We start from the raw sequence: 27,111 nt of genomic DNA, 5'->3' as shown, positions 1-27,111 counted from the left end.
TTAAATCAGAGCTGGTATATAATCATAGATGTCTGTCCATAAACTTCATAGAAATGTCAGTATTATCACAATAACTAAAATATTCCACTTCGCCGTGAGGTAAAAGCAGTATTAGCTGTGGTTACATCTCTTCTGCTTTTTGCTGTGTGCTCCAAAGGGCAGTGAACAGCAAATGGGAGAGGGACCGCCAAATAGCAGCTGCTGTTCAAATATACCCCATATATTTTAATTTGGCAATCCCATGTCATTTTTTAAGGAAAAGTGATAAGGAAAAGCACTGACTTGAGATTTTGCAGTATAGAAGTGTTGGATTCCTATCTTTGGGAGTATCACTGTATTGGACAAGAACCCGTCTCTCTCGCTCCTCTTCCAGTAGCTACAAATGTATGATGGCCTTATACAGGAAGCATCCTTAGCAGTATTCTCCTGTTCGCAGGGTCCACGGGTGATTCTCTGGAGGTCTGGAAGCCCGTCAACCTAGAGCATCTGAAGATCAAGCTGCAGGGGGCGCTATCTCGGGGGATTCGCAGCCTGGCCGTGGTTCTTATGCACTCGTATACGTGAGTAGGGGCTGCCCTATGAACAACATTTAGTAATTACCAATCAGCACTGTACAGGAGGGATATGAACATACATTGACATGATAATAGACATTTTGGCTAAAGACTGCTCACAAGAGCTTACAATCTAATAGGATATGGGAGAGAATCTGAAGTGATTACTGGGAACAACGGCGTCCGTTCTTGGGCTATAAATCAGTCACAACTGCTTTGAAGACAGTGATTTACAATACAATAGGAGTCTTTCATTCCACACCTCAATCTATTCATTTTTATCAGTCTTCCTATATTCTATTGACGGTGAACCCCCCCCCCCCTATGCAGTACTTGTATTATTCCTGATGTTTTCTGTGCAGAGAGAATTAGATTTGGGTGAGTTATTTTGTTTCTGTGCAGGGTAAATACTGGCTGCTTTATTCTTACACTGCAAAATAGATCTAACTTTGAAGAAAAAACCCCACCCAAATCTAATTCTCTCTGCACAAGTTACATCTGCCCCACCTGCAGTGCACATGGTTTTGTCCAGTTGAGAAGGAATTTGCCTTTGCGAGTGAACCAGAATAAGGGCCAGAATATACTCAAGGTAATGGGCAGGCATTGCTCATAGCAGAAATGGGGGAAATTTACTAAGACGGGAATTTTTGTTTCACATGAGATGTTGCTATGGGCAACAAATCGGATGCGATCTACAGTATTATCTTTACAAGGTGCTAAATAAATAAGTAGATTCTTATTGGTGGCCCAGAGCAACATCCGATGTGAAATAGAACACACATCTAACTTCCCCCATGGAGCAAGTACAATACAGTATATACGTTATTCCGCTAATTGCTGTGAGAATATAACCAGAAACCTCCCTGTACTTCCGCTGACCCACATAATAACCAGCCGAACCTGTTCCTGGCACTGTAATATCTGTATTCAGGCACAGGATTGGTCAGGAATGTGCACAGCAAGCAGGACCCTTAGTGACAGTTTATATAAATAATTGCTGCAACGCTATTGCGATGCTAGAAGTGGCGTGCATTCAGGATGTGGGCAGCCGCAATAACGGCGCCAGAATTCCGTCTGCGCCCTAAATGTAAGTATGGTTTGGTTAGGGTTAGGCCAAGCGGAGAGAGGCTGGAGGTAGGTTTAGGCATACACACGTGGAGATTTGAGATTGATGCTAAGCAATCTGTCTAGATCACACAAATTGCTCCGTGTGTATACCCCGTAGTGATGTCCATGCTGAGTTGCTATCGCCAGGCTAGATCAAGGGGGGGGGGGGGAGAGGTAGGGTTAGGCTGCGGGAAGGGGGCGTTGGGCACTAAGAAAGGAGGGTCAGGCTGGGGGGGGGGGTTAAGGGTTAGGCTGAAGGTAGGGGAGGGTTATGGAGATAGCAGAAGACGGTTAGAATACTTAGCTAGCATGTGCTGGAGTGAGCGTGTCTGGATGTCGCTGTCGGTATTTTCACTGTCGACATCCCAAGAACTGGGATCCCGTACCAACCCCTACAACGAACTACCAAATAAATGTAGTATGCAGCCTGATGTCATTATATTAATTGCATACTCAGGCACTGTGCCTACCACAGGGCAAGTTCCGATGATGCCACCAATGGTGTATAAAGATGTTCTGAGTTGGAATCGGAGGCAGATATAGACTTTTCTTTTAGGGGGCAGTTTAACAATTACTCCTGACTCACAGCACAGAAGCCACTGCCCAGGGGTCTCAGAGTGCCCGGCCTCATCAGCAGACCGGCACTCAATAAATCTAGACTGTAGCAGACAGCATAAATCAATGTAAGGTCTTTGAACCTGGTAAAGCTGCCATACATTGAATGCAAACAGCAGGGGATAGTGAGCACAGCCACACAATGCTCAGGGGGAGATCACCCCTACCCCCCCCCCCCCTGGATCCACCCATGGTTGGAATTGCACCATGGACTGTCCATGACTACATGCCCGTACCAAGGCTTTAGAGCTGATGCTTTGCCTCTCACTCTCAGGTGGTCCTCACACGAGCATCAAGTAGGAGAACTGGCGCGTTCCTTGGGGTTCACCCATGTATCGCTCTCTTCAGAGGTAATGCCAATGATCCGTATGGTGCCCAGGGGGTACACTGCATGTGCTGATGCCTATCTCACCCCATGTATACAGCGATACCTGGATGGCTTCCGCAGCGGCTTTCAGAACCAGCTTAAGGTGAGATGCGTCAACATTTCACAATGGGTCACAGTCTCCCCTTATGGCAGCGACACAGACCGCGGTGTTTTATACATTAATGAGAGCTTCTTTGCAGGATTTGCCGGTTCTCTTTATGCGCTCGGACGGAGGGCTGACACCGATGCACAGTTTTAGTGGCTCCCGCGCTATTCTATCTGGACCAGCAGGGGGAGTGGTAGGTTACGCCATTACCACCTACCGGCCGGACAATCCCCAGCCTGTTATTGGATTCGATATGGGAGGTGAGATGGAAGAGGAAGGGGCATCAGAGCAAATGACACAGTGTCTGATTGATTGCAAATAACAATAATTATTGAATTTGTCAAATTAATTTGCGCACAAGTCTAGTACATTAAACCCTGGTGAATGCAGCAAGTTGTTTTAGTTTGGTTTCTTTGTGGGTGATGGCGGATTGTAACGCCCTCATCTGGTTGGTATTGTACAAAGCTGTGTACGACTCCGGAGATCAGCCCTGCCATATGCTTATTAGAGACAGACCAGACCCCTATTAAATGCAGTATTACTGTAGTGTAGATATTTCTTCATATGTTGCCACCTAGTGGTAGTTTACTTGTCTGGAAATGTTTCCATTGTTGATGCTTTCACAGTGCTACACTGCAGATCTAATAACGCTCCTCTCATTATGACACGGCTGCAGCAGGTAGCCACAGACTGAGAGTTATATACTGGGAGGAGCAGGGTCTCCGAGCAGCACAGAGCATATCAGGAGATGAGTGATGTGTCAGTGAGGACAGGGCTGCATGTGACAGGGGCAGTGCCATGATGTGAGAAGGGGAATGGGGGCAGCAGGAAGCCACAGACTGAGAGTTATATAGTGGGAGGAGCAGGGTCTCCGAGCAGCACAGAGTATATCAGGAGATGAGGGATGTGTCAGTGAGGACAGGACTGTATGTGACAGGGGCAGTGACATGATGTGAGAAGGGGAATGGGGGCAGCAGGAAGTCACAGACTGAGAGTTATATAGTGGGAGGTGCAGGGTCCCCAGCAGCACAGAGTATATCAGGAGATGAGTGATGTGTCAGTGAGGACAGAGCTGCATGTGACAGGGGCAGTGACATGATGTGGGGAGGGGAATGGAGGCAGCAGGAAGCCACAGACTGAGAGTTATATAGTGGGAGGAGCAGGTCCCCAGCAGCACAGAGTATATCAGGAGATGGGTGATGTGTCAGTGAGGACAGGGCTGCATGTGACAGGGGCAGTGACATGATGTGAGGAGGGGAATGGGGGCAGCAGGAAGCCACAGACTGATAGTTATATAGTGGGAGGAGCAGGGTTCCCAGCAGCACAGAGTATATCAGGAGATGATTGATGTGTCAGTGAGGACAGGGCTGCATGTGACAGGGGCAGTGACATGATGTGAGGAGGGGAATGGAGGCAGCAGGAAGCCACAGACTGAGAGTTATATAGTGGGAGGAGCATCGTCTCCGAGCAGCACAGAGTATATCAGGAGATGAGTGATGTGTCAGTGAGGACAGGGCTGCATGTGACAGGGCAGTGACATGATGTGAGGAGGAGAATGGAGGCAGCATAAACCCACAGACTAGGAGTTCTATACTTTATCCTTCCTATACTTCTATCACAGTATAGTATATATGGTCATGCTTTGATTATTGGTTAATATTCTCCCCTTCTCTCTGTGACAGGGACCTCCACGGACGTCAGCAGATATGCCGGAGAGTATGAGCACGTGTTTGAAGCCACCACAGCTGGAATCAGCATTCAGGCCCCACAGCTGGATGTAAACACAGTGGCTGCCGGAGGGGGGTCCATGCTCTTCCTAAGGTGGGCGTAATGACAGAATTCCGGGTGAATGAATTCACTTTAATAATTATTATTAGTAGTAGTATTTTTATTACTATTGCATTTTATTTATAAGGCACCACAAGAGGTTTGCATCGTACATAGGGCACACATTAGTACAATACAGGTACTAGAGGTGTAACAATTCCGCTTTAATTTCTTATATGTAATAATAACTCCCCTCTTATCTCCTCTAGCACTCCCCTTTCAGATCGCACCTAATTACCAGGTTCATGCAGGGTATTTTGCCGGTTCGACCCAGTGCGATCTGAACGGGGTTTCCGGGTCGAGCAAACTGGTAGCAACATGGAATTCGAGTAGCGCACGCAGGGGGGTTTCTGAGCACCCAGAAACCCCCCAGGAGTCTACGCGCCCCTCTTTCCATAGGTGCAAGAATTTAAAAAATCGGTCCTTGGGAACCGGAGATATCTGACTTCAAGGAGTGGTCCCCATCCAAGCCTGTTAATTGCTCTTCCCAGTCAGATGTTTCAGGTTCTGTCTGACTTAGAGTTTTTCTGAGGGTATATTCCAAATGCTGGGACTCTCCCCCTTTGATGGACACTAGCAGCTTGTCTTTACTGTGCCCAGAACCAGATATATCAGCCTTCCAGCAGCTGGTTACTGCTCCAGCTCCACACACCTGGAATGTAGTTTTATATACTCGTTGGCAGATTGCTCTGTCTCCTGAACTCTGATCCGCTAGTCCCCAGTACCATTTGGTAGGTGGGATCCTCTGGTTTTCAATTCCATTAAAATCCAAGAAATCTATTTCCGGGAACTGGAGATATTTGCAGTCAAGCAAGCTGTCCTCCCACCAGAAAATTATGTATAATAAGTCCACTCCACTATACACCCTTCCTCTGCGTATTAAACATCCTCTACCACCCTGGAAGTTATGTATCAGGGCCCCTTCATTCAGCCCAATGCCCCCTTCTCCCAATCCTGCGTTTGCCCCTGCGAACCAATAAAAAAGAAGGGTTCTTACCAGTTAGTTGCTGTGCAGTGTGATTGGGTTAATCGGGTTGAGCGACCCGTTTCCCATTGACACTAATGGATGAGGCAGTGCCAGCTCCAAGCACTGCCTCCTCCCCCAGCCCCGATGACGCTTCGCCACTCTGCCCCGCCACGGCATCAGCAAAGCGGCAATATTGCCGGTTCACTGACTGGATGTGAAGCTGTGATGGGCAGGACATCTGCTTGGTAGCACTAGCCAGCAATGTCCTGTCCCTGGTCTCAGACTCCGCAGTGTGTTGTATAGCGCTGACTTATAAATACTTATTGTTTGCAGGTCAGGCTTGTTCATGGTTGGACCAGAGTCTGCAGGGGCCCATCCGGGCCCTGCATGTTACAGAAAAGGTAAGTGAACGGTGATGCCTGCTTATATGGCACTGTCCGCGAGTAACACTATTCCCGGCCTGCAGGGTCAATATATGGAAGAACAGCGAGTGTCTGGTGTTTGTGTGGGATACGGTCGACCCTATTAAAGTCGACATGCATCGGGTTGACCACTGAAGGTCGACAGGCCTTAGGTCAACACCTAAAATAGGTCAACATGGGGAAGGTTGGAAGGTCGACACAAGCATTAGGTCGACAATGGGAAAATCAACAGTCAAAAGGTCAACATGAGTTTTTCGCGTTTTTTTGAGCCGACGTGCCCACTGTCGGTATTTAATGCCCTACTATCCACTATGGCGTAGAGGGAGAATTAAATAGTGCAGCGAGCCATGCGAGGGGACACGGTACACTTAGATGGTGTCCATGTTGACTGTGTCGACATTCAAGACAAAAACCGCTGAAAAACTCATGTCAACCTACCTAATGTCGACATATTTCAGGTGTCGACCTAAGGCCTGTTTCTAAAATTTCTCAGCCTGTCGAGTCCACCAAGGGCCGCCCTTACGCCCCCCCCCCCGAACACCCGCAGGCATGCAAATGTATGATTTTCATATTGCGCTGCGGGCGCTCGCACATAGCTGCTGCACATGCGCATAAAAACCTTCTGCGCCACACTAGTAGTGTCCTGGTGACACGTGTGACCTCTCTGCCGCTGTGACGTTTCCCATTCCATTGTCGTGCTTTGTATTCCAGGAGGACCACTGACCGTGACAGATGCCAATCTCTGCCTGGGCCGCCTCCTCCCAGATTACTTTCCCCGGATCTTCGGCCCCTCCGAGGACCAGCCTCTCTCCAAGGAGGACACAATCCGCATGTTCCGGGAACTGACCGCTGACATCAACCGCTTTCAGTCTGGCCGTCCGGGGGGCGGAGCTCCACTCAGCGAGGAGGAGGTGGCCATGGGTTTCATCAGGGTGGCCAATGAGGCCATGTGTCGGCCAATCAGATCGCTCACTCAGGTGTGGTCACACTTAGTCGCTGCTGAGGTCATGGACCAAGCTTTTTCTCCAATGTCATAAATGTATCCGCCTGATTCCGTGTCCTGCGAAATCTAAATGCGTCTGATTCAGTCACCTCCTGGGCATTTGTGGTGGGCGCTCTTGTGCATTACGCATGGCTCAGAATTGCGATTACAGTATGTCCCTTTCACCAGATGCACGGCTGAGAACCACACAGAGCTAATGGGGTAGATGTATGAAGCAGTGATAAGGGAGGAGAAGTGATCGATGGCAACCAATCAGCTGCTCTGTACAATTTTATATTATGCAAATTATAGATGTTACTTCAGTGCTGATTGGGCAACTTCTCCACTGGCTCACTTCTCCTTCCTTATCACTCCTTCATACATCTGCCCCTTGAACGCATCCGAAACCGCTGCTCCCTTCCTCCTGGCCAGAGCTTAAAGTGACCCTGGAGAGGTGATGGAACACCTTTCACCTGCCAAATCCACCCCCCCCCCCCCTCTCTCCAATTAGGGATCCTGGCCCAGTTCCAGGTTTTTTGGCAAAAGGACATTGGTCACACAATAGTGCCCCCAATTTAATTTACTCCACACAGTAGCAAAATATCATTCACAAAGTGGTGCCCCTTATTCATATTATGTCATTCAGTGTTGCCCTGATTCATGTTATGCCACACAGCAGCATTGCTTATACACAATGCCCACAGTAATAATGCCCCTTACACATAATGCACACAATACACAGTAGTACTTATACATGTATGCCACACAGTAGTGTTGCTTATACACAATGCCCACCAAAATTGTGTGCGAAACACACACACATACACCTGCTGATGTAGCAGTACCAGTCCCAGGTCTGGAGGAGGCGTCCTGTCCTCTCCTCCTCCCCAGTGCTGGAGAAGGTGAAGATTTCACTACTGCCATAGTGCTGCTGGGATATGGAGCAGCTGCCCTCTGCATTTCACGGATTCCTCCACTCACCCCCCCCCCTCGCAACTCCCCTCCCTCAACTCACGGACCCCACCGCGAACCCCCCTGAGAGAATGGGGGGATGCCGTGCTGCCCATAGGCACGTGCCTAGTGGGAAATCCGGCCCTGTTGCCCACAGTAATAATGCCCCTTACACATAATGCACACAGTACACAGTAATAGCACCTTATAACGGCATGACATCACATACGCTGTGCCAGAAAGGAAGCTGCTGGGACAGTCTCTTATCTGTTGGAATTACAGTGCAGGGCTGTGGTATAGGGGGAACTAGTTAGACGGGGTAGAACTCAGTTGCACCTTGCCCCCTCCCACACTTTAACCCCTGCCAATGGCACTCCATGCCCATCACGCCTTCTGTACTTCAGGACTGTCTCCGTTTGCATCAGATGCCACATGTGCGCATCTACTCGTGAGTTCACGTGCATTGTTTGACTCCGAGAATAAGCCCCTTAGGTCGTGCGTCTAAGCCGATTCCTCGCACATTAGCACAAAGTACATTTTATTTCACAAACACAAAAAGCAGTTATTGATCCCTACTCAACACAACAGGTGGAAATGTGGCGCGTGCGCAGACTCCAGCTCCCAGGACACTGATTAATACACGTTTTCTTTGTACAATGTGTTTTCATTGGCTGATGTCCTGATTTTTGTGTCTTATGTCGTTTAGGGTAAAGGTCACGACACCTCCCGCCATGTTTTAGCCTGCTTCGGCGGTGCAGGTGGTCAGCATGCTTGTGCCATTGCCCGTTCATTGGGCATGAAAACGGTGTTCATCCACAAGTAAGTCCTACTCACAGAGGAGTCACTGCGTCAGGGTGCTCGCAGGAACCCAGAGTTCTAGGAATGCAGATACCAATGTGGGCAGGAGGGGTGGTGTAACGCTGGCATTCCCAACCACGGTCCTCAAGGCACACCAGCAGTGCGGGCAGGAGGGGTGGTGTAACGCTGGCATTCCCAACCACGGTCCTCAAGGCACACCAGCAGTGCGGGCAGGAGGGGTGGTGTAACGCAGGCATTCCCAACCACGGTTCTCAAGGCACACCAGCAGTGCGGGCAGGAGGGGTGGTGTAACGCCGGCATTCCCAACCACGTCCTCAAGGCACACCAGCACTGCGGGCAGGAGGGATGGTGTAAGGCTGGCATTCCCAACCACGTCCTCAAGGCACACCAGCAGTGCGGGCAGGAGGGATGGTGTAACGCTGGCATTCCCAACCACTTCCTCAAGGCACCCCAGCAGTGTGGGCAGGAGGGATGGTGTAACGCTGGCATTCCCAACCACGTCCTCAAGGCACACCAGCAGTGCGGGCAGGAGGGATGGTGTAACGCTGGCATTCCCAACCGCGTCCCTCGAGGCACACCAGCAGTGCGGGCAGGAGGGGTGGTGTAACGCAGGCATTCCTAACCACGTCCTCAAGGCACACCAGCAGTGCGGGCAGGAGGGATGGTGTAACGCAGGCATTCCCAACCACTTCCTCAAGGCACACCAGCAGTGCGGGCAGGAGGGGTGGTGTAACGCAGGCATTCCCAAACACGTCCTCAAGGCACACCAGCAGTGCATGCAGAAGGGATGGTGTAACGCAGGCATTCCCAACCACGTCCTCAAGGCACACCAGCAGTGCGGGCAGGAGGGATGGTGTAACGCAGGCATTCCCAACCACGGTGCTCAAGGCACACCAGCAGTGCGGGCAGGAGGGGTGGTGTAACGCAGGCATTCCCAACCACGGTTCTCAAGGCACACCAGCAGTGCGGGCAGGAGGGGTGGTGTAACGCAGGCATTCCCAACCACGGTTCTCAAGGCACACCAGCAGTGCGGGCAGGAGGGGTGGTGTAACGCCGGCATTCCCAACCACGTCCTCAAGGCACACCAGCAGTGCGGGCAGGAGGGGTGGTGTAACGCAGGCATTCCCAACCACGGTTCTCAAGGCACACCAGCAGTGCGGGCAGGAGGGGTGGTGTAACGCAGGCATTCCCAACCACGGTCCTCAAGGCAAACCAGCTGTGCGGGCAGGAGGGGTGGTGTAACGCAGGCATTCCCAACCACGTCCTCAAGGCACACCAGCAGTGCGGGCAGGAGGGATAGTGTAACACAGGCATTCCCAACCACATCCTCAAGGCACACCAGCAGTGCGGGCAGGAGGGATGGTGTAATGCTGGCATTCCCAACCACGTTCTCAAGGCACACCAGTAGTGCGGGCAGGAGAGGTGGTGTAACGCAGGCATTCCCAACCACGTCCTCAAGGCACACCAGCAGTGCGGGCAGGAGGGATGGTGTAAAGCAGGCATTCCCAACCACGTCCTCACGGCACACCAGCAGTGCGGGCAGGAGGGATGGCACACCAGCAGTGCGGGCAGGAGCGATGGCACACCAGCAGTGCGGGCAGGAGGGATGGCACACCAGCAGTGCGGGCAGGAGGGGTGGTGTAACGCAGGAATTCCCAACCATGGTCCTCAAGGCACACCAGCAGTGCGGGCAGGAGGGGTGGTGTAACGCAGGCATTCCCAACCACATCCTCAAGGCACACCATCAGTGCAAGCAGGAGGGATGGCACACCAGCAGTGCGGGCAGGAGGGATGGCACACCAGCATTGCGGGCAGGAGGGGTGGTGTAACGCAGGCATTCCCAACCACGGTCCTCAAGGCACACCAGCAGTGCGGGCAGGAGGGATGGTGTGTAACGCAGGCATTCACAACCACGTCCTCAAGGCACACCAGCAGTGCGGGCAGGAGGGATGGCAAACCAGCAGTGCGGGCAGGAGGGATGGCACACCAGCATTGTGGGCAGGAGGGGTGGTGTAACGCAGGCATTCCCAACCACGGTCCTCAAGGCACACCAGCAGTGCGGGCAGGAGGATTGGTGTAATGCAGGCATTCCCAACCACGTCCTCAAGGCAAACCAGCAGTGTGGGCAGGATGGGTGGCACACCAGCAGTGCGGGCAGGAGGGGTGGTGTAACGCAGGCATTCCCAACCACGTCCTCAAGGCACACCATCAGTGCGAGCAGGAGGGATGGCACACCAGCAGTGCGGGCAGGAGGGATGACACACCAGCATTGCGGGCAGGAGGAATGGCACACCAGCAGTGCGGGCAGGAGGGATTGTGTAATGCAGGCATTCCCAACCACGTCCTCAAGGCACACCAGCAGTCTGGGCAGGAGGGGTGGCACACCAGCAGGAGGGGTGGCACACCAGCTGTGCGTGTTGGAGTGATTTCCAGGCTTCAGCAAAGATGGTTAAATCAAAATGACTCTGGTACTGGTTATTTCACCTGTGCTCAAGCCTGGATAAACCTGCACTGTTAGTTGCCTTGCGGACCGAGTCGGGAATGCCACGTGTAACGGTTAGCATTATGGGGTCATAGTACCAAGGTCATGGGTCGTTTCCCAAGCTTCAGTGGTGCTCTTGCGAGATTGAGGAGAATCTAATGGTGCGAGGGAGCGCTCCGTATAACAACCAGGGATGCCAACAGGAATTTTGGGACTAATTTATAGTCTGAGCCCCGGGCACCGGCACCGCCCTTCCTCCCTACCTCCTTCACTTACCGCTCTGCTTCCCCGGCTCCCCCTTCCAGCTGTACACACAGCACCCCCCTAATGGCGGCCCTGATGACGATTAGAAGGAGGCAGATAGAGCAGACATTATTGCAGCCTAAAAAGAAAACTTTCCCAGCTCAATATGTCTTTAATAAAAGAACAGGACATCTGTTATTTCTGCATCCGCCAGCTTACACCTGACTCTATGTAATGTCAGGGATGATGCTTAGATTCTAATGTCTATTTCCTGTGTCTTTGCACCCCTGCAGGTATGGCGGTGTCCTGTCTGCGTACGGCATGGCACTGGCGGACGTGGTACATGAGGCCCAGGAGCCTTGCTCTGTGGTGTATAACGCAGATTCCTTCCCTCTGCTGGAGGAACGGATCTCAGCCCTGCAGGGGCGGTGCATAGAGAACCTGCAGCAGCAGGGATTCCACCGGTGAGAGGCTACAGTACATGTCTGATGTGTGATGTCCCAGCTGACGGTTATAAGGTGCTAAGAAGGGGGCGTGGCTAGCAGAATGGAGGGTGTGGCAGTGTATAGAGAACCTGCAGCTGCAGGGATTCCATCGGTGAGAGGCTACAGTACATGTCTGATGTGTGAAGTCCCAGCTGACGGTTATAAGGTGCTGAGAAGGGGGCGTGGCTAGCAGAATGGAGGGTGTGGCAGTGTATAGAGAACCTGCAGCTGCAGGGATTCCATCGGTGAGAGGCTACAGTACATGTCTGATATGTGATGTCCGAGCTGACGGTTATAAGGTGCTGAGAAGGGGGCGTGGCTAGCGGAATGGAGGGTGTGGCGGTGCATAGAGAACCTGCAGCTGCAGGGATTCCACCGGTGAGAGGCTACAGTACATGTCTGATGTGTGATGTCCGAGCTGACGGTTATAAGGTGCTGGGAAGGGGGCGTGGCTAGCAGAATGGAGGGTGTGGCAGTGTATAGAGAACCCGCAGCTGCAGGGATTCCATCGGTGAGAGGCTACAGTACATGTCTGATGTGTGATGTCCGAGCTGACGGTTATAAGGTGCTGAGAAGGGGGCGTGGCTAGCGGAATGGAGGGTGTGGCAGTGTATAGAGAACCTGCAGCTGCAGGGATTCCATCGGTGAGAGGCTACAGTACATGTCTGATGTGTGATGTCCGAGCTGACGGTTATAAGGTGCTGAGAAGGGGGCGTGGCTAGCGGAATGGAGGGTGTGGCAGTGTATAGAGAACCTGCAGCTGCAGGGATTCCATCGGTGAGAGGCTACAGTACATGTCTGATGTGTGATGTCCGAGCTGACGGTTATAAGGTGCTGAGAAGGGGGCGTGGCTAGCGGAATGGAGGGTGTGGCAGTGTATAGAGAACCTCCAGCTGCAGGGATTCCATCGGTGAGAGGCTACAGTACATGTCTGATGTGTGATGTCCCAGCTGACGGTTATAAGGTGCTGAGAAGGGGGCGTGGCTAGCGGAATGGAGGGTGTGGCAGTGTATAGAGAACCTGCAGCTGCAGGGATTCCATCGGTGAGAGGCTACAGTACATGTCTGATGTGTGATGTCCCAGCTGACGGTTATAAGGTGCTGAGAAGGGGGCGTGGCTAGCGGAATGGAGGGTGTGGCGGTGCATAGAGAACCTCCAGCTGCAGGGATTCCATCGGTGAGAGGCTACAGTACATGTCTGATGTGTGATGTCCGAGCTGACGGTTATAAGGTGCTGAGAAGGGGGCGTGGCTAGCGGAGTGGAGGGTGTGGCAGTGTATAGAGAACCTGCAGCTGCAGGGATTCCATCGGTGAGAGGCTACAGTACATGTCTGATGTGTGATGTCCGAGCTGACGATTATAAGGTGCTGAGAAGCGGAATGGAGGGTGTGGCAGTGTATAGAGAACCTGCAGCTGCAGGGATTCCATCGGTGAGAGGCTACAGTACATGTCTGATGTGTGATGTCCGAGCTGACGGTTATAAGCTGCTGAGAAGTGGGCGTGGCTAGCAGAATGGAGGGTGTGGCAGTGTATAGAGAACCTGCAGCTGCAGGGATTCCATCGGTGAGAGGCTACAGTACATGTCTGATGTGTGATGTCCGAGCTGACGGGTATAAGGTGCTAGGAAGGGGGCGTGGCTAGTGGAATGGAGGGTGTGGCAGTGTATAGAGAACCTCCAGCTGCATGGATTCCATCGGTGAGAGGTTACAGTACATGTCTGATGTGTGATGTCCGAGCTGACGGTTTATAAGGTGCTGAGAAGGGGGCGTGGCTAGCAGAATGGAGGGTGTGGCAGTGCATAGAGAACCTGCAGCTGCAGGGATTCCATCGGTGAGAGGCTACAGTACATGTCTGATGTGTGATGTCCGAGCTGACGGTTATAAGGTGCTGAGAAGGGGGCGTGGCTAGCGGAATGGAGGGTGTGGCAGTGTATAGAGAACCTGCAGCTGCAGGGATTCCATCGGTGAGAGGCTACAGTACATGTCTGATGTGTGATGTCCGAGCTGACGGTTATAAGGTGCTAAGAAGGGGGCGTGGCTAGCAGAATGGAGGGTGTGGCAGTGTATAGAGAACATGCAGCTGCAGGGATTCCATCGGTGAGAGGCTACAGTACATGTCTGATGTGTAATGTCTGAGCTGACGGTTATAAGGTGCTGAGAAGGGGGCGTGGCTAGCGGAATGGAGGGTGTAGCAGTGTATAGAGAACCTGCAGCTGCAGGGATTCCATCGGTGAGAGGCTACAGTACATGTCTGATGTGTGATGTCCCAGCTGACGGTTATAAGGTGCTGAGAAGGGGGCGTGGCTAGCGGAATGGAGGGTGTGGCAGTGTATAGAGAACCTGCAGCTGCAGGGATTCCATCGGTGAGAGGCTACAGTACATGTCTGATGTGTGATGTCCCAGCTGACGGTTATAAGGTGCTGAGAAGGGGGCGTGGCTAGCGGAATGGAGGGTGTGGCAGTGTATAGAGAACCTGCAGCTGCAGGGATTCCATCGGTGAGAGGCTACAGTACATGTCTGATGTGTGATGTCCCAGCTGACGGTTATAAGGTGCTGAGAAGGGGGCGTGGCTAGCGGAATGGAGGGTGTGGCAGTGTATAGAGAACCTGCAGCTGCAGGGATTCCATCGGTGAGAGGCTACAGTACATGTCTGATGTGTGATGTCCGAGCTGACGGTGATAAGGTGCTGAGAAGGGGGCGTGGCTAGCGGAATGGAGGGTGTGGCAGTGTATAGAGAACCTGCAGCTGCAGGGATTCCATCGGTGAGAGGCTACAGTACATGACTGATGTGTGATGTCTGAGCTGACGGTGATAAGGTGCTGAGAAGGGGGCGTGGCTAGCGGAATGGAGGGTGTGGCAGTGTATAGAGAACCTCCAGCTGCAGGGATTCCATCGGTGAGAGGCTACAGTACATGTCTGATGTGTGATGTCCCAGCTGACGGTTATAAGGTGCTGAGAAGGGGGCGTGGCTAGCGGAATGGAGGGTGTGGCAGTGTATAGAGAACCTGCAGCTGCAGGGATTCCATCGGTGAGAGGCTACAGTACATGTCTGATGTGTGATGTCCGAGCTGACGGTTATAAGGTGCTGAGAAGGGGGCGTGGCTAGCGGAATGGAGGGTGTGGCAGTGTATAGAGAACCTGCAGCTGCAGGGATTCCACCGGTGAGAGGCTACAGTACATGTCTGATGTGTGATGTCCGAGCTGACGGTTATAAGGTGCTGAGAAGGGGGCGTGGCTAGTGGAATGGAGGGTGTGGCAGTGTATAGAGAACCTGCAGCTGCAGGGATTCCATCGGTGAGAGGCTACAGTACATGTCTGATGTGTGATGTCTGAGCTGACGGTTATAAGGTGCTGAGAAGGGGGCGTGGCTAGCGGAATGGAGGGTGTGGCGGTGTATAGAGAACCTGCAGCTGCAGGGATTCCATCGGTGAGAGGCTACAGTACATGTCTGATGTGTGATGTCCGAGCTGACGGTTATAAGGTGCTGAGAAGGGGGCGTGGCTAGCGGAATGGAGGGTGTGGCAGTGTATAGAGAACCTGCAGCTGCCGGGATTCCATCGGTGAGAGGCTACAGTACATGTCTGATGTGTGATGTCCCAGCTGACGGTTATAAGTTGCTGAGAAGGGGGCGTGGCTAGCAGAATGGAGGGTGTGGCAGTGTATAGAGAACCGGCAGCTGCAGGGATTCCATCGGTGAGAGGCTACAGTACATGTCTGATGTGTGATGTCCGAGCTGACGGGTATAAGGTGCTGAGAAGGGGGCGTGGCTAGCGGAATGGAGGGTGTGGCGGTATATAGAGAACCTGCAGCTGCAGGGATTCCATCGGTGAGAGGCTACAGTACATGTCTGATGTGTGATGTCCGAGCTGACGGTTATAAGGTGCTGAGAAGGGGGCGTGGCTAGCGGAATGGAGGGTGTGGCAGTGTATAGAGAACCTGCAGCTGCAGGGATTCCATCGGTGAGAGGCTGCAGTACATGTCTGATGTGTGATGTCCGAGCTGACGGGTATAAGGTGCTGAGAAGGGGGCGTGGCTAGCGGAATGGAGGGTGTGGCAGTGTATAGAGAACCTCCAGCTGCAGGGATTCCATCGGTGAGAGGCTACAGTACATGTCTGATGTGTGATGTCCGAGCTGACGGTTATAAGGTGCTGAGAAGGGGGCGTGGCTAGCGGAATGGAGGGTGTGGCGGTGTATAGAAAACCTGCAGCTGCAGGGATTCCATCGGTGAGAGGCTACAGTACATGTCTGATGTGTGATGTCCCAGCTGACGGTTATAAGGTGCTGAGAAGGGGGCGTGGCTAGCAGAATGGAGGGTGTGGCAGTGTATAGAGAACCGGCAGCTGCAGGGATTCCATCGGTGAGAGGCTACAGTACATGTCTGATGTGTGATGTCCGAGCTGACGGTTATAAGCTGCTGAGAAGGGGGCGTGGCTAGCGGAATGGAGGGTGTGGCGGTGTATAGAGAACCTGCAGCTGCAGGGATTCCACCGGTGAGAGGCTACAGTACATGTCTGATGTGTGATGTCCGAGCTGACGGTTATAAGGTGCTGAGAAGGGGGCGTGGCTAGCGGAATGGAGGGTGTGGCAGTGTATAGAGAACCTGCAGCTGCAGAGATTCCATCGGTGAGAGGCTACAGTACATGTCTGATGTGTGATGTCCGAGCTGACGGGTATAAGGTGCTAGGAAGGGGGCGTGGCTAGCGGAATGGAGGGTGTGGCAGTGTATAGAGAACCTGCAGCTGCAGGGATTCCACCGGTGAGAGGCTACAGTACATGTCTGATGTGTGATGTCCGAGCTGACAGTTATAAGCTGCTGAGAAGGGGGTGTGGCTAGCAGAATGGAGGGTGTGGCAGTGTATAGACAACCTGCAGCTGCAGGGATTCCATCGGTGAGAGGCTACAGTACATGTCTGATGTGTGATGTCCGAGCTGACGGTTATAAGGTGCTGAGAAGGGGGTGTGGCTAGCAGAATGGAGGGTGTGGCAGTGTATAGACAACCTGCAGCTGCAGGGATTCCATCGGTGAGAGGCTACAGTACATGTCTGATGTGTGATGTCCCAGTTGACGGTTATAAGGTGCTTAGAAGGGGGCGTGGCTAGCGGAGTGGAGGGTGTGGCAGTGTATAGAGAACCTGCAGCTGTAGGGATTCCATCGGTGAGAGGCTACAGTACATGTCTGATGTGTGATGTCCGAGCTGACGGTTATAAGGTGCTGAGAAGGGGGCGTGGCTAGTGGAATGGAGGGTGTGGCGGTGTATAGAGAACCTGCAGCTGTAGGGATTCCATCGGTGAGAGGCTACAGTACATGTCTGATGTGTGATGTCCCAGCTGACGGTTATAAGGTGCTGAGAAGGGGGCGTGGCTAGCGGAATGGAGGGTGTGGCAGTCCGGATTTTAAAACCATATTTCATGTTTTGGAATTGATTTAAGCTGTTTTTATCCATATTTTAGAAGAAATCCAAAAAAGGTCACATGGTTCCTGTTTAGAATTTTTAGATCAATGGGTTATGGTTTATAATTTGGCTTCCAAAACAAAATGGTCTGGGGTGCGGAGACCTATCTAAAGGTGCGTACACACTGGGCGATATATCTGCCAATAAATCGTCAGGAACATCGACCACTGTGTACCAGCGATATATTTGTGAAAGGCATCGTTTCACTGATATATTGCGTCGGCTGTGTCTACGAGCGATCTGCGGACCACCTGCGCAGTAGCCAGAGGTGATTGACAGCTCACCAGGGTGGGCGTATGTAAGTGCGCCCATACAGTTGTGACGTCAGACAGGACAGATCAGGCAGAGAGTATGGAGAACACGCTTCCCAATCTGACGAGATGTGCAGATCGCTCTGCCAGTGTGTGCCCAGCTTCCAGCCTGTACATACTATGTATAAGAATTACCCATCTCCTAGAACCTAGGCTCGCGCCCTCACAATCACGGGTATAAGTTGCGGTTCTGTGGACTTGGCTGAGCGTCATTACAGGTGTAATCAATCTCCAGTGACTGTATATTGGCTCTGATTCAGCTTGGCTCCATAAGCAGCGACAGTGAGTGTTGTTGAATTAGGCCCATTATCTGTGTTCCCAGTTTCCCAGCTCCCTGTAACACAGTAGGAGAAGACTCAGCAGCATTTGAGTGGAAATGACTTACAGTAACTATTCTCCAATACTAATGCTATTAATTGTCCACAACTTTCCACCTCCCTCCAACAACAGCTCTCACTAATTCCTACATTTACCTCTCCTGACTCTGCTGTTTCCCACCTCTACCAGACTCTTGAAACAGCCCTTGATGAAGTGGCTCCAGCTACCCATTATACCCCACGTAGGCTTAGATGCCAACCGTGGCACTCCAAGACAACTGCGAAATCAGTCACGTAATGTAGAACGCCAATGGCGCAAATCTCGTAATATGACTGATTTCCACACATATAAGACCATCTACCACTCCTACTGCAATGCTTTGGACACTGCCAAACAAACTTACTACAAATCTCTCATCTCTTCTCATGCCACCAACCCTAAGGTCCTCTGTTTTTCTCAATCTATCCCTCCACTCTTGGCAAACTAATCAGCTCTTTCGGATTTCAGTATCACTTGTATGCGGATGATACTCAAATCTACAAACAAACAACAAATTATCAGTCCCAAGGCGCAGTCACTCTTCTTCTGCCGGTCCGAAAGAAGGGGTCACCACTCAACCCTATGTGGATGCAATTCGTACAGAAAGGGACTAGGGGCGATAAAGAGGTGTTAACACATCCAACGAAAAAATGAAAGGAAATAGTGATAAAGGTTAGAACCTTGATAATTGGGGAATCATTTTTATCACAACAAACGGGAGAGGGTTCTTCAATAGCGTACCCGTACTCACGCTCAAGATTGAAAATTTTTGCTTATAAAGGTATCTTTTGCAACACGAGTGGATTTTAAATTGCTGGATGCGTACCGTACTCACAAGTCGGAATTGCTGGCACAGGCGCATCAAGGTTTCTTTTTTTTAAAGAAGGGAACCCAGTCTCTCAAATGCAGTGTGTATCCATAAATTGCACCATATAAAAAGACAGAAAATCTTCTTTCAGGAAAAGGGGTGTACAAATTTGTTGGTGTGAAACAAAGTTTGGGGAACACCAGATGGAAAGAACACGGTACCTGGTGACTGTGATATTGGCCTTATACCCCAATCATAACAGCATAGAAGTGGTGAATTCCCCAAGATGAAGTACAACAAGGCTCCTCTCCTGCCAACGCGTTTCGACAGGATAACCTGTCTTTTTCAAGGCTTGGAGAGGAGACACATTAAGCCGATATTTATACCCCTGCACTTGTTAGCCCAACCCCGGAAGTGAGGGGAGGACCGGAAGTCCAGGAACGTTACTTCAAACACTACTACCCTGTTGCTCATAAACTTTAAAACCCTCTAGGGATATGTAGTGTAGCCCCCGGATTTAGCAGCCGTGTTTGCGGCCGAAAACGAGGGTCCCAAACAAAGATATTGCCGCCCGTAGGTCGCGTGGAACGCACGCGCTTCGGGCAATGGAACGCATGACGTCTTCCGGCGTCTGCGTCATTTCCGGATACACGGAGACATTCCGCCGCGTCATCCTTTCGTCTATTGGGGCGTGGAGCGCATGGATACTGCGTATATACACAGATCCTTTGATTGTAATGACCGTGGAACGCACGGCCATTTTGGCGGAAGAAAGCTGAATGATTATCAGAAGGGCTGTGGAACGCATGGCCATATTAATAGGTCTGCGAACTATTAAAGTGCAAAAAAGTTTTTGCACCACTTTTTTGCACTTTAATAGTTCGCAGACCTATTAATATGGCTGTGTGTTCCACAGCCCTTCTGATAATCATTCAGCTTTCTTCCGCCAAAATGGCTGTGCGTTCCACGGTCATTACAATCAAAGGATCTGTGTAAATACGCAGTATCCATGCGCTCCACGCCCCAATAGACGGAAGGATGACGCGGCGGAATGTGTCCGTGTATCCGGAAATGACGCAGACGCCGGAAGACGTCATGCGGTCCATTGCCCGAAGCGCGTGCGTTCCACGCGACCTACGGGCGGCAATATCTTTGTTTGGGACCCTCATTTTCGGCCGCAAACACGGCTGCTAAATCCGGGGGCTACACTACATATCCCTAGAGGGTTTTAAAGTTTATGAGCAACAGGGTAGTAGTGTTTGAAGTAACGTTCCCGGACTTCCGGTCCTCCCCTCACTTCCGGGGTTGGGCTAACAAGTGCAGGGGTATAAATATCGGCTTAATGTGTCTCCTCTCCAAGCCTTGAAAAAGACAGGTTATCCTGTCGAAACGCGTTGACAGGAGAGGAGCCTTGTTGTACTTCATCTTGGGGAATTCACCACTTCTATGCGGTTATGATTAGGGTATAAGGCCAATATCCCAGTCACCAGGTACCGTGTTCTTTCCATCTGGTGTTCCCCAAACTTTGTTTCACACCAATAAATTTGTACACCCCTTTTCCTGAAAGAAGATTTTCTGTCTTTTTATATGGTGCAATTTATGGATACACACTGCATTTGAGAGACTGGGTTCCCTTCTTTAAAAAAAAGAAACCTTGATGCGCCTGTGCCAGCAATTCCGACTTGTGAGTACGGTACGCATCCAGCAATTTAAAATCCACTTGTGGTGAAAATCCCCTAGTGTTGCAAAAGATACCTTTATGAGCACAAATTTTCAATCTTGAGCGTGAGTACGGGTACGCTATTGAAGAACCCTCTCCCGTTTGTTGTGATAAAGATTATTCCCCAATTATCAAGGTTCTAACCTTTATCACTATTTCTTTTCATTTTTTCGTTGGATGTGTTAACACCTCTTCATCGCCCCTGGTCCCTTTCTGTACGAATTGATACTCAAATCTATCTATCAACCCTAGATTTGTCACCAGTGGTTTTGGGCCGAGTCCCTGATTGTCTCTCTGCCATCTCATCTTGGATGTCTTCTCGCCAACTCAAACTCAATATTTCCACAACGGAATTACTTATATTCCCTCTGGCCAAGAACATTTACCATCCTGATTTCTCCATAACTATTGACGACTCAACAATCTAACTTACCCCACAAGCTCGTTGCCTAGGGGTCATCCTCGACTCTGACCTGTCCTTTGTTCCCCACATTCAATCTGCCTCCAAATCATGTTACAGGCATCTAAAAAACATATCCAAAATACGACCGTATCTCACACAAGACACTACTAAATCTCTTATCCATGCACTCATTATATCCCACATTGATTATTGCAATAGTCTCCTAACTGGTCTTCCCAAGAACAGACTCTCACCACTGCCAACCATTCTAAATGCTGCTGCTAGGCTGATCTTCCTAGCAAGACGCTCATCGTCTGCTGATCCGCTCTGCCAGTCCCTCCATTGGTTGCCTGTATATTACCGTATTCAATATAAAACACTTCTACTAGCATATAAAGCTATTAACCATACTGCACCAGCTTATATCTCTGCACTTATCACAAAATATCTCCCATCTCGACCACTCTGCTCTGCACAAGATCTGCGTCTCTCTTCTGCACGGATCACTAGCTCCCATTCACTATTACAGGACTTTCATCGGGCTGCTCCCATCCTATGGAATGCCCTTCCACGCACAATAAGACTCTCCACTAGCCTCCAAACTTTCAAGCGTTCAGTGAAAACTCAACTCTCCAGGCAAGCCTATCATATTAGCGTACCCTTCTGCTGCGTAAACTAGTCCTGAGGCTGGTTCTCCGACCCCCTCCCTGCTTACATCTTGCTATCAAGCCACCACCCACTTGCTTGCACCTCATGTAATCTGTCTGTCTCCCCTTCCTACTAGAGTGTAAGCTCCTCAGAGCAGGGCCCTCTTCCTTCCTGTTGTCAAAGCCCTCTTCACATTTCACTCACAGCTCTCCTATACTCAAACCATATTTGACCGCATACTCCTTCATTGGCCACAAGCCCCTAGTTGTTTGTTGATTGATTCCTCACTACTCATATATAAGCTGTAATGTGTATTGAACTGTGGCGCTCTTTATTTGTACTGTATTTTTGTTATTTATTCAATGTAATTCAAGTTTTGTCTCCCTGTACTGTTCCTTTGTACGGCGCTGCGAAACACTTGTGGCGCCTTGTAAGTAAAATAATAATAATACCACACGCATAACCCTCTGAGGCCCTTATGTATTATATAGCTTCCCTTCTGGACTTGCAACTAGGGTGGCCAATCCCTGGGATTTGGCCCCCAAAACATAGGATTTCAGGATTATGCGCAGTCTAATGCCGGGCAGCGTCTGAGCGGGTGCTCAGCAGCTGCCCGACTTCTCCCGTCCCGGGCAGCGCGGCTCTGCGCAGCGTGACGACATCAGAGGTCACGCTGCGCAGGCCGCACAGGCTGTCTCCGTCCTATACCCGGCCCGAACACCCGCCCACCAACAGACCAGGCGGACCAGCCCGCACACCCACCAGCGGACCATCCCACACACCAGGCGACCAGTCCGGGCTCCATAATCCCAGCTTGTCCTCCCACCCTAGCTCCATCTCCCCGGCTCGCCCACCCACCCGGCTCCCGGCCGCACCACGCATCTGTAAGTAAAGATGCGTGGCGGCCGAGGCAGGTTTTTTATATTATATCCCTAATTCCGGGATTGAAAAAATGCCCTGGGATTGGCATCCCTACTTGCAATTTACTAGGACTGCTATGCTATTACTGGTGCCTGGCCTTGTGTTTCCCTCCTATGTCCACATAGACTGTAAGCTTGCAGCAGGGCCCTCTAACCCCCAAGTCTGTCTGTTGTTACCCAGTTTGTCTTATCACTGTCTACTATTGTAACGCGCAACGGAATCTACTGCGCTATATAAGACACTGTAACGGAATCTGCTGCGCTATATAAGACACTGTAACGGAATCTGCTGCGCTATATAAGAAACTGTAACGGAATCTGCTGCGCTATATAAGACACTGTAACGGAATCTGCTGCGCTATATAAGACACTGTAACGGAATCTGCTGCGCTATATAAGACACTGTAACGGAATCTGCTGCGCTATATAAGAAACTGTAACGGAATCTGCCGCACTATATAAGACACTGTAACGGAATCTGCTGCGCTATATAAGACACTGTAACGGAATCTGCTGCGCTATATAAGACACTGTAACGGAATCTGCTGCGCTATATAAGACACTGTAACGGGATCTGCTGCGCTATATAAGACACTGTAACGGAATCTGCTGCGCTATATAAGACGCTATAACGGAATCTGCTGCGCTATATAAGACGCTGTAACGGAATCTGCTGCGCTATATAAGACGCTGTAATGGAATCTGCTGCGCTATATAAGACGCTGTAACGGGATCTGCTGCACTATATAAGACACTGTAACGGAATCTGCTGCGCTATATAAGACGCTGTAGCGGAATCTTCTGCGCTTTATAAGACTCTGTAACGGAATCTGCTGCGCTATATAAGACACTTGTTAATGGCGATTAAATATGACCAAAGAAACAATAAGTGAAAAGCGCGAGTTACGTATTATGTCCGTAACCAGCGTACCCTTTATGCCTAGCTACGTGCGAACAGAACGTAGCGCAGCGTAGCGTACCTTTATCGTGTATTATACACCAAAGAACCAATACCTTAATAAGAGATCCTTTCGCAGTACTTTGACTCTAATCTGCGAATATACCTTTTAAGGACAGAGTCCGTAATAAACCTTTATCGCTAAATGCGAATAACAGACACAACCACGGTATAGAAGTAAGGAGATAGGAACTCCACAAAAAGATGTATTTAAGTCCCTAATGGACAAAAGGGGGTTACAGAAATAGAAAATACAGGTATAACAAGTTATACAATAGTCTAACAATGAATATACTAAACAGGCTCTACTAAGGGAAGAAAAACAGATACAGGATACAATCAGCCAACAATACAATAAGTATAAGTACCGTGAATGCAACCGTTACCGTCTCATCAAATATGCGAAGTCCGGTCAGAGCTCGCTATCGTTCAGGATTGAACTATAGCCCGGTTGAAGGTCAGGGAAAGAAAGATGTGCCGAAGTGACCGAGGCCGCCCTGGGTCACCTATCTTATAGGGTCAGAAGGGGGAGGTCAAAGGCCATTCCTATTGGTCAGAGATCGTATGTCAGGTCCTCTGTGATTGGGGCAAAGTAATCCAACTGGTTAGGAAAGGTGCAGGGGAGTGAACTTTTGGAGTCCTTTGTTTGTTAGTATCGTCGTCAGGGATTGTAAAAAGCATTAGAAACCGGTTACATCTGGATTCCTTTGTTATACCTTTTTCAACAGAGACTGTCCTGGGAATATGGATTATGTCCATAACTATCGGGCCGTGTATATTGCGAAATATTCGCAATGACCGGAATACTGCGCATAAGAATCGGAACGGAACGGTACTAAACACTATACAGACAGATGTATGCAATGCTAACTAAGCTATGTGTGGCGTTCTAAACCTTTAACTATATTTTATTTAGTGTCAGTATGTTCTTATGAATTTATGTGTAATAGTATGGCTGCGCTTCTGGTCCACTTTGTCACACAGACTCGGGTATGGAAACTTTATTTGCACAACTCTGCGAACCAAAATGGCGGCCATACTATTCTAAAATGGCGTGTGTGCAACTCGACTTCCACAGTCCACCCTTTAACAGTAAATATAAAACTGTTACAATACAAACATTTTACATAACAATACAGAAATTCATAATCCAAACAGAGGAATTGGGATCCGTGAATTAAACATATAAGGGGAGTAAACCATCTGCTCTTTCACTGTGCTCCAACACATTATGGAAGCCGTCGATCCTTTTGGTCGACTCGCTTCCTCCCTAACTGGCACGTTATCACTGTGTGACCCGTTATTACCCATAATTACAGGAATAAACGTTCACAGCTAGTAGATACCGGTGGGTTCGTTTAAGTTGAGAGCTCCCCAAAACACTCACTTCTCCACAAAATGGCACTATTCCGCAATCAAGCGTGAAGCCCACTATGCGAGGTAATGTTACTCAATCACCAAGCTCTCAACTAGCCGCGCACGTCTAGTTGACCTACAAGGTGCGGCCTAATTTTTCCAGGGTACAACAAACTTGTTTTCCTGTACCCCCAAAAACTGGATTTTCTAAAGTAGCTAATCGGATCACTGGGTTCCGATTTATCTTCTTGTACCCTCCTAGTGGATCAAAATAGGTAGTTCCACTGAAGGGGCAGTTCCTATGGGCACGTCGTCACGTGCACCCTGTCCTACCTGGACTGTCCTACACTGGACTACACTGCGCTTGAGTCGTGCCGTCACACACCCGTTCGCCTCAGTTATTTTTCACACTGGGCGCTATTTACACCTTGGTCTTATGCTTATATTTGAAATATTTCTGTACAGAAAATCTTCCCAGGCTGGTAGCTTTTCACTAGATACTTATGCAGGTATAAATCCCTTATAATAAGCTATAGGAATCTATTAAAATAATGCTTGAGTTGCTTGTTTTTGGAAAATGAACAAAAAGAAAAAAACTTATTTTCTTTAATTAATCACCGCCTTATCCACAGTCTATTACTATACTGTTTTAAATAAAGCTAGTGGTTTAATACTGTTCACCTTTGAGTTCCTATGTGTGCTGCATGTGCAGTGCCAATGAACAGCCACGTGTGTACATGCGTTGTTCACAGGCCGCCGATGAATCGGCCACCCACGTGTTCTATAGTGTATTTGCAAGGTTGCGCTCGAGTTTTGCTATACGCAGTAATTGCGCCTAAGTGTGGAATAAATCCTTTAACCTTGTCCGAAAGTTACGTATCAAGATGCGAAATAAATCCCGCACTTAATCCGTAAATCACGTACAAAGATGCGAAAATTTCCCGATATGGGCACGTGCGCGCGCACCTTGCGAAATACACAATAGACACTTTACGTTACTGTAAAAGGCTCAGAACTTATCGCCACGTGGCGAGGTCCCTGGCCCTGCAGTAACTAACACTAGAAGTTCCTCTATGTACTATAATAAAACACAGGCCTTTGTCTCCACGTGTGCGAACCTTGTCGCACGTGGCACATATACTGTAATAAACAAGAAACTCAAGACACTATACCCCTATAAACTACTTGTGGCAGGCAGAAGTACAGTTTACTAAACACTTAATATATGCTTTAAAACACGTGGCTTTATGTTTCACTTATTGTACTTCGGGTTCAACGCTAGCACTTCTCGAACCCCGCACCGCCGCGGACCTGGCCTATCCAGCAATGGATAATAAATAAATACTTCCACCCTTTTGCTGGTATAGGTCAAGCCGCGCGCCTGGTACTGAGCTCCAGAATGTGTAACGGACGGACGAGCCCTCAATTGTTAATGGCGATTAAATATGACCAAAGAAACAATAAGTGAAAAGCGCGAGTTACGTATTATGTCCGTAACCAGCGTACCCTTTATGCCTAGCTACGTGCGAACAGAACGTAGCGCAGCGTAGCGTACCTTTATCGTGTATTATACACCAAAGAACCAATACCTTAATAAGAGATCCTTTCGCAGTACTTTGACTCTAATCTGCGAATATACCTTTTAAGGACAGAGTCCGTAATAAACCTTTATCGCTAAATGCGAATAACAGACACAACCACGGTATAGAAGTAAGGAGATAGGAACTCCACAAAAAGATGTATTTAAGTCCCTAATGGACAAAAGGGGGTTACAGAAATAGAAAATACAGGTATAACAAGTTATACAATAGTCTAACAATGAATATACTAAACAGGCTCTACTAATGGAAGAAAAACAGATACAGGATACAATCAGCCAACAATACAATAAGTATAAGTACCGTGAATGCAACCGTTACCGTCTCATCAAATATGCGAAGTCCGGTCAGAGCTCGCTATCGTTCAGGATTGAACTATAGCCCGGTTGAAGGTCAGGGAAAGAAAGATGTGCCGAAGTGACCGAGGCCGCCCTGGGTCACCTATCTTATAGGGTCAGAAGGGGGAGGTCAAAGGCCATTCCTATTGGTCAGAGATCGTATGTCAGGTCCTCTGTGATTGGGGCAAAGTAATCCAACTGGTTAGGAAAGGTGCAGGGGAGTGAACTTTTGGAGTCCTTTGTTTGTTAGTATCGTCGTCAGGGATTGTAAAAAGCATTAGAAACCGGTTACATCTGGATTCCTTTGTTATACCT

At 49.8% G+C, this 27,111-nt stretch overlaps 1 protein-coding gene across 2 annotated transcripts in view; it reads left to right on the top strand.

Moving 5' to 3' along the window:
• OPLAH (5-oxoprolinase, ATP-hydrolysing) overlaps positions 1 to 27,111 on the top strand; it is a 71,057-nt gene that overhangs the window by 30,482 nt on the left and 13,464 nt on the right. For both annotated transcript variants that reach the window (XM_083144936.1, XM_083144939.1), the window contains exons 5-12: positions 437 to 560; positions 2,551 to 2,746; positions 2,844 to 3,009; positions 4,432 to 4,570; positions 5,877 to 5,944; positions 6,677 to 6,942; positions 8,605 to 8,717; positions 11,736 to 11,906. In XM_083144936.1, coding sequence (XP_083001062.1) covers positions 437 to 560; positions 2,551 to 2,746; positions 2,844 to 3,009; positions 4,432 to 4,570; positions 5,877 to 5,944; positions 6,677 to 6,942; positions 8,605 to 8,717; positions 11,736 to 11,906 — 1,243 coding nt within the window. The remainder of the gene's footprint in view (positions 1 to 436; positions 561 to 2,550; positions 2,747 to 2,843; positions 3,010 to 4,431; positions 4,571 to 5,876; positions 5,945 to 6,676; positions 6,943 to 8,604; positions 8,718 to 11,735; positions 11,907 to 27,111) is intronic.

The sequence above is a fragment of the Crinia signifera genome, chromosome 5, assembly GCF_055691185.1.
Source record: "Crinia signifera chromosome 5, ASM5569118v1, whole genome shotgun sequence".
Classification (NCBI taxonomy): Eukaryota; Metazoa; Chordata; class Amphibia; order Anura; family Myobatrachidae; genus Crinia; species Crinia signifera.
Note: the sequence above shows the minus strand (reverse complement) of the source record. Positions and strands in the feature narration are given on the sequence as shown.